The 18,420-nt window shown below is 46.0% G+C and overlaps 1 protein-coding gene across 2 annotated transcripts in view; it reads right to left on the reverse strand.

Annotated features, from left to right (window-relative positions):
* Positions 1 to 17,324, reverse strand: part of LOC144139457 (putative sodium-dependent multivitamin transporter) — a 53,155-nt gene extending 35,831 nt beyond the window's left edge. The window contains exons 1-4 of one of the 2 annotated variants that reach the window (XM_077671792.1): positions 16,731 to 17,324; positions 14,543 to 14,806; positions 11,569 to 11,634; positions 9,161 to 9,212 (exon numbers count right to left, since the gene is read on the reverse strand). In XM_077671792.1, coding sequence (XP_077527918.1) covers positions 9,161 to 9,212; positions 11,569 to 11,634; positions 14,543 to 14,806; positions 16,731 to 16,850 — 502 coding nt within the window. In that variant the 5' untranslated portion in view covers positions 16,851 to 17,324. The remainder of the gene's footprint in view (positions 1 to 9,160; positions 9,213 to 11,568; positions 11,635 to 14,542; positions 14,807 to 16,730) is intronic. The other variant, XM_077671793.1, reaches the window with a different exon arrangement.
* Positions 17,325 to 18,420: the final 1,096 nt, after the last annotated feature.

The following is an 18,420-nucleotide window of genomic DNA, read 5'->3' on the forward strand; positions in this document are numbered from 1 at the left end:
TCATCACTTGTATAGAGAGGGAGAGAAAATGAAGTTTAATTCAATCGAGGCAAAGTTTCAGAGAGGCGTCCTCATTCGAGGGGGCCGAATCGACAGCCGTTTCCATCAAGAGCAACTGATCTTCCAGGCCGGAGCTGGCCATGGCTGTCTCCCAATTCTCTATGGAAACGTGGAGGTTGGATGGATCTACGGCATACTTGTTGCAGCCGCCTACTATGTGTATAAGGTTCCCAGGCTCTCTACAGAAGCAACGAAATGAAGAGAGTTGTGTCGCGTCAAAGAGGTGAAGTCTGGTTTTGTGTGGGAAGGTGTATGCCCACAGGGTACGGAGTAATCTTTCCTGGTTAATCGGTAGCGATTTGTGCGGGGAGGAATACGTTCTATGGACGAGGTCATAGTGCTGAGTAACTTCCTGGTCTATGACTGCAGGATGCATGCACTCGGGCCGAGCTTCATCAGCGCTGGCTAAGCGAGTTAAATCTCGACCCACGAGGTTGGTGATCTTGTTTGCCGGGAATGCCAGTATGAGCTGGTGCCCATACAATCGTGACTGGTCTCGTTGGTGGTCTCTGATTGATCGTCGGAAGTTTTGTAACATGCAATCGACCGTTGGGAAAGTTGGGCCACGCCCGCTAAGAGTCTGTTATGAGAGTTTTGGCGCCGCTTTGGCTAAGCGCACGTGCTATCGCCGCTTCCTCAGCTTAGAGGGGGCTGTTTTCGGAGGTTGAGATGCTGCACCTGTGGGAGGCTGCAGAACGGTAACACAAAGAAAGAGAAGGTATTGAAGAATGCTATCGGGCGAAGTCCCGAGGCAGATGAAGAAGAGGTGCGGAATTTTGCGTTCTGTGCTGTCATGATCTTTTGAAGTCATTCAACTGGTTCCTGACCTTCTCCGACCATTGCATCGGGATCATGAATATCTGGAGACAAGAGGGTGAGCGCTTGCTACTGATTCTGGAGACCTGTTAGGTTTGCAAGGACTGTGGGGCCCGGTTAGGCTTAACAGCCGTTGGTCGCCGAAGGAGTATTGCTCCGCCCCCTCTTTTAGAGTTCACCCTTCATGGAGTATCTGAATCAGACGATGCAATCTCTGCGACACGAAACGGTTCGATCCATGCCATCCCGAAGTTCTGTCAATTACCAAGAGAGTAGTGAAACGGTAGCTGTAATCGCTGACCGTGGCTCCATCCACTCTCTTTTAACTGTGGGCAATCCCAGCCATGATCCACATCAGGATGCTGTGGACAATCCCCCGCCTGTTGACATCGAGCAATCATGTTCTCGTGTTTCCTGCAACCAACTGCTGGGGAGATTGGTCACCGATGGTGCCGAATTTTCCAGTGAACACATCAACAAGAACACCGAAGTGGGGAAAATTCTAATGAACATTTTGTCTGACTCTCGGAATAAGATCAACGTCTCGGTACGAGAAAAAGTGATGGAAATGTTTTTTGATATGCAGATCTTGGTCATCGCTCTCTCTACACAGCTCTCTCGTGCCGAGGGTAGAATTGAAGAACTACGTACTCAGGTGGCAGACGCTAAACAAGGTGGGACCCAGGATTCACACTTGCCAACACCACCGCACGTTTCATATGTGGACGTTCTCAGAAATGATCAAACGGCTCGGAGCAGCGGGTCTGTTGGTCCCAACTTTCCAGAGGCAAATGGCACTCGTCAGTCCAACAACATGCAGCAGACCGCCGCATTCATGAACGACCCCAGTCATGTTCTTTTTCTTTCTCCGGTTCTGCCGTCTGGTCATCCCGGACCTGATACAATATGACTCCTCAAGTCTACGTTTGGTAAAGACCCCTCTGGAATTGGAGTAAAACAAGTTAAATTAATCCCTACAAGATCGGGGCTCACCGTCGTGTCTGCCGACCGCACCTCCATAGATAACTTGGAAAAGGCACTCGAGAACCACTTGCAGTTAAAAACAGCGCTCAGAATTTCTCGCCTGCCCCGCCGTATGCTTCAGTTCAAAATATCTGGAGTGGATCCTAGTATAACTGCTGGAATTTTGAGAGCGAACATTAACGCTCGCAATGATCTGGACATACCTGAAGAAGGCTTTAGACATCGCACCTGCTTCAAAGATCGTTCTGGCAATAATGTACACATTATCGAGGTTTCCCCTTCTGTGTACAAACTACTGAAAGACCGAGACCGTCTCCTTATTGGCTGGACCTCCTGCTCTATAAAAGAAAACTTCTATGTTGCTGCTTGCAACCGGTGCTGTTCGTATGGTCATGTATATACCCGTTGTACTTCGGATAATGTCTGTTGCCCTTACTGCGCTGAAAACCACTCTGCAGCAGAATGCACGCTCACAGATAAAAATAAGGTGGTATGCCGTGAGTGCCGCGCGGCGGGTAGACGCCCTGATCACACGTTCAACGAGCCGTGCTTTTCTACTATTGCCTCGCGCATTACAAGACTGCGTGCCAAAACAATTTATGAGGACGCCACGCCCGCTCACTCCGCAACTTCGTAAATATCACAATGGAAATATATTACTCATTTAACTGCACTCACTTACCTACAAACAAAAACTTTCTGTGTTGTTATTTTTCGCCTACTAAGAACTGTGAATGTGTTATAGCTATTTCAGTTTTTCATTGAATTATCTCCTGTTTTAACGCCCGGACCTTCAAAAATGTGAAATGGCTTCATTGATATTCCTTCAAGCGAACCTTGACCACACCCGTGCCGCCAGCGGTCACCTTGTAGATTTTATAAAATCGAATGACGTTGACGTGACAGTGATGTGTGATCCATATGCTCGTGGATCTACGATTCCAGGATTACCAGAAAGCTGGCATAGGTTTTGTCACCCACACACACCCCGTTGTGTGGTGATTATTCCACGGCCCAGGTTCGACGTGTTCCCTATTTCCATCTCACCATACATCGTGGCTCTGCAGCTGCAATCTGACAAGCTGGCGTTGTTATTGATAGGAGTTTATGCAGCACCATCAGTACCCCTTTCTTATATATTAACATCCATAGAAGGAATTTTAGACAGTCATCCTATGGTAAACGTTGCAATCGCCGGAGACTTTAACTCAAGAAACCCACTATGGGGTGGCACCGTTTTGAACAGCCGTGGAGATGAGCTAGCGAAATTTATTCACACTCGGCATTTAACCGACATACGCAAAGCCATATGCTGATACCTGGATTGACATCACTTTAGTTGCTGGACCTATCTGGACAAGGGAAACCTTCTGGAAGGTTCGAGACACCCCTACACTTTCGGAACACAGATATATCGAGTTTGGCCTTCGATCGTCTTCTCTTTCCCGACAGAAACGCCTGACCAAGACTGGAGGAAGACGACTCGTGGAAGAGCTCGTTGAGGACCCTTGGCTTAACGACTTGAACCCGCAGCACGTGGCGTCACCGGACCTACTCGACAATACTTTAGACTGTTTCTATAAAAACATTTTTAGGTTAAAACAAAAACATGAACGTGCACCTACAAAATTTAACGGCAATATTTGGTGGACTGATGAACTAGCCAAAGAAAGATCTACTGTTCGCACACTACGCCGAAGATATCAAAGATGCCGCGATCCGCTATTAAGGAATGATCTCCGTTTTATCTATTATAGGTCTCTGGCCAGATATAGATGCAGAATAGAGCAAGCTGAAGAAATTGCCATTCGAAGAAATTGCACAATGGCGTCAAGGAAAAATATCTTCGGCCTCCCTTTCACCACTGCTTTTCAAAAATGGTCCTCCCGATAGGCACTTCCGGCCCTCTTGACTTCCGACGACGACCTCTTCTGGAGCGGCTCCTGCCAACTGACTCAACTCAAAATGACACGCTCGCTCAACGTGCCTTAAGAATATTCGTTACAAGAAACACGTATGCAACGCCATCCCACGATGATGATTTCACTATTACGGAACTTCAAAAGGCAATCAGAGATTTGAACCCTAACTCTGCTGCAGGACTTGATTGTATCACGACCTACATGATGCAACTGTTATTTCTTTTCGCATCTCCGTTTTTGCTTTTGATATTTAATGGTGCTTTACACCTCGGCCACTTCCCACCGCACTGTAAGAAAGCCAGGGTTACCTTTCTCCTGAAGCCTGGTCGTCCTCCGCAAGAACCAAAATCATAAGGACAATTTGCATCACCTCTATTTTTGGCAAAGTCTTGGAACGGATGCTAAAGACACGTCTTTATTTTTTCATGCACGGGGCGCAACTCCTCCACCCCAATCAATACGGATTTACTCAAGGACAAACCTCCACTTCTGCTCTATATGCTCTTCGATTACAGCTGCAGCAGTGTAGAGATGAGGGAAGTCTTGCCTTAATCCTCTCTCTCGACTTTGAAGGGGCTTTTGATTCCATCTGGCATCCTGCTCTGCTTTATTTCTTCCGAACTCATAACTGCCCTTCCAACATTTACAATCTTCTGTCATCGTTTTTGAAAGGTCGTACAGTTCATTATAAGACGTTTTCGGGAGAGATACAGGCAACGACAACAAAAGGCAGCCCTCAAGGATCTCCACTGAGTCCTTTGCTGTGAAATGCCTGTGTGTATGATTTACTCAAATTGGGTATGCCAGAAGATGCGTACATACAGGCATACGCTGATGACACCATAGTTCTAATGAAGGGTCGTACGAGAAAACAATTGGAAGGCATTGCGGAGGAGGCGCTGAAGAGAGTACATCGATGGTGTCAAGGTGTCAAGTTGGTACTGAATCCCGCAAAATGTGCCTGTCTGCTCGTATCTCGTCGTGGGGAGCGAGGAGCGATACGTAAGCCAACCGTGAGACTGGGCGGGGTCAGTATTAAGCACGTCACCGAACTAAAAATATTAGGTGTCATGTTTGATCGTCACTTGACATTTGTGGCTCATACAAATTATTTGAAAGAACGTATGGAAAAAATGACGGCGGCCTTAACGAAATTTGCCCGAATGCATACTTACGGGAACAGAGATCACTTGCGAGAACTTTATCTACACGTTGTACTGCCTGTGGCAACATATGCAGCTCCTGCGTGGTGGTACACACACCAACACGACAGCTTAAACGCTCGTGTGCATTATCTAATGAGATCTCCTTTATTTGCTGTTACAGGAGCATACACCACCACTCGCACTGCTGCCCTCGAGGTGATTGCAAATGTTCTGCCGCTGAGCATTCACCTGGATATTCAAACTCGATTATTCCTTCTGTTTCACCGGCAGCAAACCATTACGTTTCACACACTTACAGTTAACCCGTCTGAAATTGACTTTCCCATTGACTTATCTTCAATTCATCCGGCACGACGAACTAACATTCCCTTCCAGCGCTTGAGCGTCCAACAGGTACCTCACATCATGTCACGACCGGGACTCCATGCGTATACAGATGGCTCCCACACCTTTACGTCTGCTGGTGCTGCATTTGTCGTTTTTTCAGACCTTGAAACCCTACAAGCCGTCCAAAGATTCCGCTTGGTTTCCCCCACTAGTTCTTTCAATGCTGATACAATAGCCCTGCACCAACTAATCCAGTATTTCTTCTGTAACACACCCACTTTTCCGTTGCACATATATACAGACTGCCTCTCCCTACTCATGGCCCTGAACAACCCTTTCACCATTTCAAGCAGCATCCAAATCCTCAAGAACAACATCAGCTCTCTTGCATCCATCGTACCAGTACATATATACCACGTCCCCAGTCACTCTGGAGTCTGGGGAAATGAACTTGTTGACATCATAGCAACTCACGCCGCAACGCGATGTGTAGATGTGCACGGCAAAATCACTAAGCACATGGTGCGTTCTGCTTTACTAAAAGCTGGTCGCTTAGTGTGGCAGAATTCCTGGTCGACCAATCACTGCAGTACAGAACTGTATCGATGGACACCGAGTGTTTTGGATATACTGAGGTGTTTCCCGCCCCCCAGGAAACTGACCACATTGTTAACAGGCCATGGACGTTTCCCGCACTACTTTTACCGCCTGCAATTACAGAACAATTCCCAGTGTTTTTTAGGACACAGTGCCTCATCTGTGGCTCATTACTTATTGGACTGCGTTAAAACAAGAGCCTACATCCACAAATTGCAGAGGCTCACAAGGCACCCCCTGGAACCACCACACCTGAGATCTCTACTTAATGACAACGCTGCAATTAAAATCCTTGCAGACCTGGTAGACTACGTGGCTAGGTCTGTACCTGAAGTTTGACTACCTCGCCTGTCTTTCTGGAAGCCAACTTCAACAAGAGACGAAGTCATAAGCGGTCACGTGACTTGTGTGGTGATGTGTTGCGCAGTGTAATACAGCAGTCAGGTGATCTGTGGAGACTTTCCCATCGGCCTAATACGCGTTAGTAGTAGCTCATACGTCATCTAAGTGTGGTTTGGTGAATGATGAACTCTAGTTTTGGACCACAGTGATGCAGACACGGCAGCGCAGTGCAGTGTATTTAAAGTGAATGACTGTACAATGTGAAAAGCGGTGCAAACTGTAGTGCGTGATAGTCTTTACTTTACCGCCAAGTACTGTTTATTTGAACTATTGTGGTTTTGTGTCACTTCTAGCCGGTTTATTTCTGGTTGATTTGTTTTAGAGTGATCGTTGTGTCCATGGGTCTGCATGTGGTGAGAAAAGGGTCATTGATGCACCAACTAATTTTGCATAGTTCTGGAACTCACTGTAATGACATTTTTATTGTGGACTGTTTTGCACGTATTTTTTGTGTGTTCTCATTTTATAACTCTTTTCAACTTTTTTCGCATCTTCACTGTCATATTGATAGATTTAAAAATTAGCTCGGATGTATAGGATTATTTTAGTGCGGATGTAGACAGTAGCGCCCTTTGGTGCCCATACAATCGTGACTGGTCTCGTTGGTGGTCTCTGAATGATCATAGGAAGTTTTGTAACATGCAATCGACTGTTAGCAAAGTTGGGCCACGCCTGCTAAGAGTCTGTTATGAGAGTTTTGGCGCCGCTTTGGCTAAGCGCACGTGCTATCGCCGCCTCCTCAGCTTAGAGGGGGCTGTGTTCGGGGGTTGAGATGCTACACCTGTGGGAGGCTACAGAACCGTAACACAAAGAAAGAGAATGTATAGAAGAATGCTATCGGGCGTCTCCTGCATCAAACCAGTTGATCGTTCCTCCCTTTTTTTCTTGCAGTTTAGCTTCTTTCCAACTGTCTCCCCTCATATATACACACGTTTTGAAAACCCTTTGACGAATATAAAATATGCATTAGGCAATTAGTTATTAACTTTAGTCCGACATGTCAATTTTAATATAGCAACAACATAATGGCGCAATACGGGCATAAAGAAAGACCTTTCATAGCATTCAGGCGGTCGTCACATAACTTTGCGGCTACTTTGTGCGGGACAAAATTTCCTGATTGGTCGAGAAGGAGAACGCTGCAAAATTTCCAAATGCGAAGGACCCCAAAGATATCATGCTTGGTCCGACCGTCGAATCCGCCTTTACTGACCCACTAATTCCTTTAATCCAAACTAATCAACACACCAGTCCAACTAATTCACATAAGCTCATTCACTCACCTAACTAATTCACCCCAGTCTACCCACTAACCCGCACTAATCGACTTCAATCCATCCGCCTTATAAGTTTAAGGTTTAGCAGATTCAAGATAACATGAAAATGCTATCAAATATACTTTAAAAGTGGAAATTAGGATTCCCCATTTTTTTATATCTCATGTTCTCTTAGAGCAGTAACCAAAGGACACAACGGCACTGTATACAAGAAAAAGTGACGTTAATTTTGAGAACTGCGAGTGTTTGTGTCTCAGTGCTGTTTGTATATAACTGCCCATTCAAACTAGAATAAGTGGAAGATGTGGATTTATTGTTGATGGTGTCCCTGAAGGCCTTCACAAGCGGATAGGGATGCATGCGAATTAACAACACATTGAAAACTTTACACGATTTTAAACACCATGTAGATAGAAACCATGAAGAATATTTCATGATATGTTGCCTCGTAATATGCGTTATAAGTAAAGTTATGCTAAATGTAAAAGATAATTGCGAGAAATGGGCAGTACCTAACGCAAACTGATAGTATATACGGACAACTTTACATTAAATTGAGGGCAATAATTAGAAGACAACATGATGGGTCTTGGGAACTGCAGACTACGCAAAATATTTCATGGTTCTGTCTGGCGAGGGGCAAAATATCTTCAGACGCAAGGTAGGGTACCAAAATGGAAAACTAGAAATCACATTTTTGAGGACCCGGAACCGGTTCGGAACGGTTCCTTCGATTCGTTCCGGTTCGGGTTCAGTTCCAAATTGGTGGAAAAAATACGGTTCCGGTTCAGTTCTGGTTCCGGGCAAAAATTCGGGTTCGGTTCCGGTTTTCGGTTCGGTTCTGGTTCCGGTTCGACACCCTGCTTATTTGCCCTTCTTTAAAGGCTCCCGCACCGCTAAGGAGGGGTTCCTGCTACCAGTCATCCCGAAGCGCTGCCTCAATGTCTTGGAAGAGGGTCGTCCAGTGTTGTTCTGTCAGTCTTTATGGGTGACCGAGTGTCTGGGTGAGAATGGGTCCCGGTCGACGGTTTTTGTGCGCTTCCGGCAAGCGAGTTGAAGCTGTTTTGGGGGTCCTCTGGGGGAGCCCGGTAAGGGGGACTGTTTTTTTCCGCTTTCTGTCTGTCTGTCTGTCTGTCTGCCTGTGTGTCTGTCTGTCTGTCTGTCTGTCTGTCTGTCTGTCTGTCTGTCTGTCTGTCTGTCTGTCTGTCTGTCTGTCTGTCTGTCTGTCTGTCTGTCTGTCTGTCTGTCTGTCTGTCTGTGTGCGCTCGTGTGGCGTTGTTCTATTACTCCACTGTATGGAGAGGCGACAGTTTTTGTGCCATTCGTCAAGTGCGACTGTGTTCTCGATCTTTTGCTCCCACCCCTTTAAACCGAAAAGTCAGGGCTGGGAAACCCGAAACATTTCGCGTGAATGAAGCCGGAAAGAGGAAATATATGTGTAAGACATGTGAATGCACTGCACTCAATGTTTTACACAAACAAAAATCCCGTGTTTGTGAGTGAGCTGTCCAAACGCGGGTCGTCATCACCGCGCTCTCCATTAGGAATGTATTTTAACTCGACCATTGCACATTAAGCTATTCAGGACACAACTTAACAATTAACTCACTTGTTGAAATTCCGATTCCAGCACTGTAGATACCTACGGCGCCGAGAGTTTGCTGAAATAAAGAAGCAGAGATTTATTGACCGACGTTCGGGATTTCTAACACTAATGGAGCCTTGAAACCATTTCACTAGAATCTAACCCCCCAAAGAGAAAGGTAGCTTGTGTTCTGATATGATTGTTACTTTAACGGAGCCCGTATAGCACTGTACAAAAACGTTTTCCCTCTTTTTTCCGTACCTGGAAGCACACTCCGAAATCTATATGTTCTCGTCATCACAGAGCGTCAATGCGTCATTTTCGCTTGTTAGAAATCTAGGCGGCTGCTTATGCAGTTAGCGAATACCTCTTGTTACGATTCCGTGTGCCGCTACCATGTTCGCGCATACTGGATTTTGCGGAGTGCTCTGGTGCTGTGTAAGAAAGCTGCCTCGGACAAGTTACAGCTTGCCGGAGAACGGCCAGTGCGTGGGCGCCTCGCTCTCGGTGACTCAAACCGTTGCAGCGACAGCCAACGGGTCTACATGCAGAGTCGTGCCCCGCCGAAGTCCGCGCCCCAGCAGAGATAGCCTCTCCCCCCTCTGTAAGACTCAACCAGCGCCGCTACTGCCAGCCCCTCACGAACTCTCGAAAGAGTGTGTGTTCCTGCTATTTTAGGGCCGTGGGCACAGTAGCATTGTGGAAGCCGCGCAGCTATTATGGCTACTGTGTATAAACTGCCATCTCGTTGGATAGTTCGCATTCATTTTACTGCAGCGAATCCGTGCTGTCACTCAGCTCGAGTACTGTACTGTAACGTCGACCGGATTGGTGTTCTTCCTGTATTGCCTCGGCTAATCTCTCGCTATGCAATAAACCAGGTAAGTTTGCGTTCATTTTCCAGTCGTCATCACCAAGGCAGCAACTTTTGCTGGCTGCTCACCACCATGCTACCTCAAATGACGGAGGCGACGGAGCCCGGTTCGAGGACGCCTTCCCGAATGTAACACTCTAAAAAGCTTGTGTACGCTGATCAGCCTGTAATTCATAAGGTCTTGACTGTCACCGTTTTTGTGAATTAGAACTATGTTGTCATTTTTATTCGTCGCAGCAGGCATATCCTGTAGCGCCTACGTGCTCTGCTTTTGTTGCCATTTTTTTAAATGGCTGTCAAATGCGTTCATTTCTGCCACTGAAAAAGAGCTAGGCAATAGCAGCGATACCATGTGAACGACGTCATTCAAGCGCGCAAACCACGCCCACGGCGATAAGGAGAAAAAAATTTTCTGAGCAAGTTTACAAGTTTTCTGATGGCGTAGTAATATTAGGCTGAGGTACTTTGTGGCCGCCTAATCTAAATACTAGAAGCGCTTGTTGACTACATTCAGAAAGCGTTTGAGATTATGAAAAAGTTGGAAAACTGTTGCAGCTATTTTAAAAAGAAATGTTGTTTATATCAACGAAACACGTGATCACCCGTCTTTGAACCGAAAACCAGTGATGCTGTTAATAATGTATCGCGAAACTGATTGGAAACTACACAGACGGCAGTTTCGCTTTTTGCGCTATGCAATGATGACTGCTTAACAATATTTAATATTGCCGAAATTTCGGTACATTTGTTTTGCAAGTGTAGGCACAGAGGGATTTGCACTCACGAAAGATGGGCCGTGGTACTTCACCTCACAGCTGTTTCAATGAACCTGATTGACTCTCACCGTACCTGAGTGATGTGTGCCGTTTCCTTCGTCCGTGATCGAACCCCCGACTACAACTGATGACGCCAGTACGGCGTTTTTCTTTCCGGAGTCTTATTTATTACAGTCAGCAGTTTTCATATTAATAAACAAATTCGCTTTAAAGTTTGTACAACAAAAGTACTATTATTGATCTCTAATGTTTTTAGATAATTGTAGTTGCACTCTTGCCCCTCTAGCAACTCTTTCACTTTGTAAACGCTGTAATATCTATAGATGAAGGGGATATTTTAGTACCCAATATCGCGAATTTCTCGAAAAAAGGTATTTACTAGCAAGACTGCGGATTGCAACAGCAATAATAATATGGAGTAAATGATAAAACTTGAGGTGCCCTTCATTGTGGCTTTCAATATTTCATAAAAAAAATATGTTCGCAATTTTTGGGAAAGCAAGCTCATCAATTTGCATAGCGGCCAGAGACATTTCGCCATCAAAATTTTATACGACATATCCCCCCCCCCCCACTTCATGCAAAAAACAACATTCGGACGCGTGCTTAAAAGTAATTGAAATTATAAGCGGCTGTTAGATTATGCGAGATTTCAATTCGACCATAAATGAGTAAGGCGGGGCTCGCGTGCTTTCAATCGTGTTGTTTGTGTTAGTTTTAATACCGTAATTGCTTCGCGCTTTTGTCACTTCACAAAAGAGAAGTTAGGTTGAATTACTTACGCTTAGAAAGAAGTAAATGACGCACGCCGTGATGCCGACCTTGTTGTCAAAGCGGAGACGCAGGTACTAAAATTTATAAAAATAAAATGAAATTTGAATGAAACATGGATGATTACATAAATATGGTGAGCGAGCAGTTGGGTTCGCGAGAGTGACTATAATCTGATTTCGAAATGGGATAAACTCACACATGTCATGCAAAAAATGCGCACATATCTCTATATACTATTTTCTTGACAGCGATAAATTTCGAGAGCTGCTTTATAGATGACACCTGCAATTTTGATAAAAGGAGCCATGAAGAGAAAATACAACTTCGTTTAATTTGAAAGAACTAGAATTCAGTATCTCACTCAGCTCCATTACAGCCACAAAAGATGTTTTTTAACGAAAAAAAAGCAAGAATTATTTAAAAACGTTCAAATTTTCCGCCACAGTGACGTGTTATGAGCAAGAATGACGTCATACGGGCCAACAATAAAACATAATTTCCAGTGCGTTAACTGCACGTTAGCATTCAAGTGATGCGGTAAATGGAACTAGAGGCCCCATTACAGACGTCCAGTCATGTGTCGTCGCGACAGGTCAGTTAGGCGGCCGCCAATTGCACCAACAAGGTTCCGTGACGTCATAGAAAAGTTGCGGGAAATTGGCTAGGGGGTCGCGACTGCTTCACACATTTTCTTTAATGTCTCCGTTATTTGTTCGAAGATTGCGATGATTTTGGTATCATTGTTATCAGGACTAAGCAGTCTTTCTAATGAACCGAACTTGTATTTTGTCTTCATGGCTCCTTTAAGCCCAAAGCACAGTAATAAATTAGTTGGTTTCCCTTGAAACGGAGGGAAACACCCACCTCAAAACTACAGATAAGAAAAGTCGGCACATCATTTTGGAACCGATATAAACCAATGTTGAACGTACCGTGCCTGTTATTTGTAGAACCGTGAGTTTTGTGCTTAGAAGTTGGTTCTTGTTATAAGCTGGATATAACTAGGATGGCAGTGAAGCATGCGGGGGTTTTTCGGTGTCAGAACACCCCAGAAATTTTGTGAGCGCCACATCTGCCTTCCGTCCCTTTCATTTTACTCTTTTTTTCGCCTATGCGAATCGACTAGTACTATAATGTAAATACGAAAATAAGCGGGGTGTCGGTGTATTAAAGCCGACAATGATTAAATTTTTGCTGGGGCGCTGGATCGCTTTCCTTTGTTTGGTTTTTACCGGAGGCGCGTAACACTTCCCCAAAGATATTTGTGGCTACTCCGCTGAACTAAGGCAAAATGGTGGACCCACTGGCGGATCTTCAACACTGCGTCAGCACCTATATCTTGTTACACTCCAATATGAGAATGGGCTCGATGCGCAAGACTTGCTACGGCTTTACAAGCCAGCAAAATGTTTCTTCCACGCACCTGGTACACCCTGTTAGCCGTGTTTTGCGTTCTAGCCGTCTCATTGGTCCTCTGCTCGCTTCAGCAGATGCACCGGCTGCCTACAGCTTCTTTGTGTTGTCCGCTGTCATCGGAATTTTTTCGCTGTGATTCCCATTCCATCCTTATTTGCGGCCCACTCTACCCTGCACCCATTACACTCCATTTTACCAAACGTACAGGCGGTGACGAAACCAGTTGAGAAAGTGGTAGTGCTAACACAGCACCACGGTAACCAATGCCGCTCCCGGCTCGGTGCTCGGCATGGCGTCCCGCATTTCCGCACGCGCTCTGTCGTTCCGTCTTCTTCTGGCAATCGGCGCCCGCGGACCAACGGTGCGATTTTTTGCCCACATGTGATGTCTATTGCTCCCGCAATAATAAGTTACGAACAGTAAAGCAGCATTGGGCGATATATTGTGGGGTTATTACTGAGTGAGCAATAATTACTTACTAATGCGTGATCAGTAGGCGTGAACAATAGATGGGGCATGTAGGCAAAAATTTGCACCGTTGATCCGCGGAAACCGAGTGCCAGGAGAACACGGAACGATAGAGCGCGTGCGGAAATGGGTGCGTCAAGACGAGCACGAAGCGATACTGGCTGCGGTGGCGCTCCGTCCGCGTAGCTACCAAAACCTTCCTAAGAGGCGTCAAATGCAAGCCGTGGAAGACGCGCCCGTTGCACGGCGTCTGGGCGCGTTCCGTCACTGCTTGTAGGTGTTGTAAAACGGAGTGTACCCGGAGTGCAGAGACGCGTGAACGCTTTCCGAATGACAGCGACGAGAGGCCGACCACCGAGACGGTTGGGACACAAAGCACGGTTGGCATGGGGTGCTAGGGGCGTGCGAGAAACGCCGTATTGTGGGCTTCTGTGGCCAGAGCTAAGCGCGCTTAAACTGAGCCTCATGTCTGGGAGGGGCAGAAGTCAGAAACTCACGCATTCCCCAAAGGTCCGCCTGTATTTTTTATTTAATTTTTACTTCTTATTTATTTCTTATTTATTTCTTAATTTTACTCCTTCCTTTTCCGCCCTACCATTCCTATAGGCCTCTGAGCCAGCCCTTTCCCTAATAAAGTTACATCTATCTATCTGTCTATTTCTTATTTTTCATTATTTATTTATTTATTTATTTATTTATTTATTTATTTATTTATTTATTTATTTATTCCAGAGTGGAGGCACTGGGTCCAGCACGGTGGGCGATACAAGCGCATACTATAAAACAGTGCTATATGGCGGTTTCATACTTGAATGAAAAGAAAGCGTGGCGCTAAACAGACGTGGACGAAGTCAAGGTACGCCTGTGGCGCCTGTGTCTGTCGCATCTTGTCTTTGTCCACGTGTGTTTAGCGCCACGTTTTCTGTTCATTCAAGTACGAACCAACTCTCTCAGCAACAACTTCTGTTGATGTTTTCACTTTACAACACGCTCCACCAATACATCTTTCATCCTTTCTTCTTTTCCTCAGCCCATTTTCCATCTGTTTTGCTGCCAGCATGAGCGCCTCGCTTGCCCCCACTTGTCGAGTCAACCCACCTGAAAGATGGACGTCACCCGCATCCCGTACAGTAGGGGCACGAGCCCAGTGGCCACGAACAGCGACGCCAGCGGCACCCAGCACAAGTTCCAGAGCACGTGGAAGCCGTGCGCGTAGTGGTGCCCGACGAAGCCCACAATGGACACGCCGTTCACCACGGACGCCAAGACGGAGACGGCCAGCGCTGCAGCGGGCAGGCTGCGGCCACCGAGAAACGCTTCCAGCTCGGCGGCCGTGTGTTCCCGAGATAAACCGGACGAAGCCTTTGAAGGGAAGGATACATGCCCGTATTGTTCTTCCAGGGTGGAGGTACATCAACAGCAAAAGAAAGCCTCCAGCTGCGGGGCTTTATCTTGGAAATCGGTCCCTCTCTAACCGGGATTAACGCTTCGGCGGATTTGTAACTGAAATTTTGAGTGGGCAAGCTAATAATTCCAGGCATTCGCAAAGCCTTTTGTCGAAAGTAAATTCACGTGGAATTTAAGGGGGTCCCCAATCTAAGCACAATCGAACTTCTTTTTTTTTCGAGAGAGGAGTGTTGACAGGGGTTTTACAGAGACACAACAGGGACGCAATGGAAAATAGACTGGACTGGACTGGAAAGGACTTTATTGAAACAAACCCTGCAGTAGGCAGGAGCCGGGTGACGGCTCCGCCTCGACGTGGCCTGGCGTCGCGTACGGAGAACAGTACTTTTTTCATGTGGTGGCCTCACCCTGGTTGGCCTGTGGTATCACAGTCGTCACACGTTTTAAGTGCTGCCAGAAAAACCTTGCACAAATCTTTGCCTGAAATTCTACAGTTTTAATATCTTCAAACCGTATAATCATTGCTCAGGCAATGAATCAAGTAGTAGTAGTACTAGTAGGAACAGTGGCAACAGTAGTAGTAGTTGCATTAGTAACAGTAAATAGTAACAGTAATAGTAGCAGTACTAAAGAAGAAAGAGAAACAGTATGTATAGTAGTAGTGCTAGCACTAACAGGAGCAGAAGTCATATTAGTAGCAACAATATAAACACTACCCTTCTGAAACGTTCCGTAAATACGGAATTATGGAGAACACGTGATAATTAAGTACGCTATTGCATTAAAAACGATGGACTCCGGTTTTAACTCTGTACGACCACCAGAACTTCTAAATCATTGTCGGTATGAATTCCGTATGTACGGAGAATACGGAAAATATATGATGCCGCATTTCGCGCTTCAATTAGGACAGCAGCATGAAAACTGCGTCAAACGTTTCTATTCTGATCAATGGTTGACTTCCTTTGTTTTGGAATAACTATTTGCATTGGTTACGCCTTGGTGCGTAATACTCCCTATAAAATCCATTTAATGGCCTACAGGATATATCTGGTATAAAATAACTTGTCCAAGCATCTTTTTTTCGCAGTCGATCGCTATCAGCTGAAAGATGCCGGAAAATGACGGTTCGCTACGGATTTTTTTGCACTGTGAACCGAAGCACTGAGCAAATCATCTACTAGATATGCTCTCGTTTAATCTAAAATTCTCTTGGTCTAAATCGACATTTTTAGTAACGAGAGCACCATAGATAAATTTGGGCAGAGGAAACGCCATGGCGTTCGATTCGCCCAAGAACGTCTGTGGACGTCGGACTGGTTCTTCGATGCTTGTGTTCATTTGAGGTATTTGTGGAGCGCAAGTTCGCCTCAATAAACTGTGTTCCTTGAAGAACCCTGCGTCTTCCATGGCTATGTAGCAGTATACTCTAGAACACCGAAATAACTCTGCTTTATTATAGATAAGAGGAACAAATGGTCCTCGTGAGATACTATACAAGCGGCGAAGCTTGATGAATGTCTTTTGCATAATTTTTATCATTTTTTTATGTACAATACGTTAATTCTGCGCAGGCGCGAATCATTCTTTTATTATACATAGATTGCTTGCTTCCTCAATAGAATTGTGTTGTTAGTCTTTTGTTTCGCACAGTAGTAGAATGAATCGGTACCAACTAGCCCACTTCACAGTTTTTTAGCACATTCGTCGATACGACTAATCGTGATTTCGACAAATTGCCTTAATACGAATTACACTACTGTGGGTTGACCTACTACGAATTGCCTTTCAACGAATAGTCCTACTGCCGTGCACGACGCCCGAAAAGGTCTCAGTTGCTGCTGCAGCTTAGATACAGCTGCTACGAAGATATACTTGCTTGCAAACTCCGCCGACGAACCAAGGAGAAGTACAGGCCCACAGCGTATCCGAGAATTGTGAGCACTCCAAAGACTGCGCAGTCAGCGGCGTCGAGGCTTTTTCCCGCCGGGGAGGACATGCCCAGGCCACTTCCGGCTTTCCCGTCTAGAACGTCCTGGGTGCTGTGCTGTTCTTCTCGTTAAGCCTACTTCTAGGCGATCTTCCCAACGATCTTTTTCGAAAGGCGCGAACCAGTGAGCCCTCGAAAGAAATACAGTTACGAGGAGATTGGTGGAAATAAAATAAAGCTCCTCACTCCTTCGTTGAGGATATGCACAAGCTGAGTTACTCCTTTGCACTCAGTACATTAAGGACTCTGGCCCATCGCCGCCCTGTCAGAGTAACTTAGGCAATGTGATTTAGTTGCGTTGGTTACAAGCAAAGCACAACTAACTCGATCAAGGTCAGTACTTGAGCTCGCAAGCTAGAGTAACACTCCTCTGTGCACACCAGGATTGGTTTGAACACGGATGGCAGACTGGGAGTCACAACACTTCTGTTTTCGAGGCTGTGCACATGCCTGGTGCTTCGTTATGAGCAAAGTTGGAATGCAGCTGCGATGGCAGGTTGTGCTACCTCAACGTTGTGAAGCCCTTGACTCCGATCGCGCTCGGAGCGTTTTCAGCCCGTGCGAGGCACCCCGAAACCGCAGCTGCGTTGGAGGAAACGCAGCTCCTTTCAGCAGCCGTGTTGTTGAAAGGGCGCCCAGTATACAAATATTTTTTCCAGTGGAGACCTGGGTGCACGGTTTCCTCAACTAAAAGTGCAAAATTAGCCGCATCTTTTTTTTTCCACATTTTCCTGGAACTAAAAGCTGTGTCTCTGTTTCAGTGGATTTGGGAGTCCGTCTGTGCGTGTGCTTGCCTGCATGCGTTCGTGTAAGCGTGTGCTTATGTTGTGTTTGTGTGTGAACGCTCGCATCGCGTCACCCGCGCAGTGCATCGCATGTTGAGCCTGTGATTTTGTATTCCTACTAGCCTCGCTTTTGGGAACTCATTTTTTGTGTGTTTGCGTGTCTTCGAGTGACGCGCACGTTCGAATTACATAGGCCGCTTGTGCCCTCCGAAAGAATACGCAGCCAGTAAGGGGTCCTGCTGATAACAAATGCGGTATGATATCATACCGCAGGGCAGCACGCATATGTAGCAGTACTCCTGTTCACATCATCTACTATACCATGGCAGCGGATACAGACCCGTAAAGAAGCGGGTTTACAATATTCATTTTAACCTCAGTATGCCATCGAATGGCAATATCCGTGCAGTGAAGCATCGTTGCATTGTTTTTTTTTTTTCTACTTGACTGTCTGAAAGAAGGTTGCGCGCGCGTAGACATCCGGCTCCGTTGCTTCGGCGGCGTGATACATTACGTGAGCTACTGCCGTTCTTAACTTGTACCCGGTGGCTCCTGTAGCTCCTCCCGGGCGCAGTAAAATCGTTCGCGGCGTGAGCTGGCTATACCACGTTTTACACTTTTCTTATAAATGAAATTTCAATTTCAATTTCAATTTAAAGCGCGTCTTATACCGAAATACGCCTTTTTAAAGGCGCCTTTCGGTATAAGGGCATTGATTCGGGCGCGCCCATATTAAATGCGAATGCATTTCTTAGTCGGGGGTTGTCGTGCGTTGGCCGGCGTGCGCCTAGCAA

This window comes from Haemaphysalis longicornis, unplaced genomic scaffold, assembly GCF_048455015.1.
Source record: "Haemaphysalis longicornis isolate Haplotype H1 unplaced genomic scaffold, Haemaphysalis longicornis Haplotype H1 scaffold_5, whole genome shotgun sequence".
In the NCBI taxonomy this organism is placed as follows: domain Eukaryota; kingdom Metazoa; phylum Arthropoda; class Arachnida; order Ixodida; family Ixodidae; genus Haemaphysalis; species Haemaphysalis longicornis.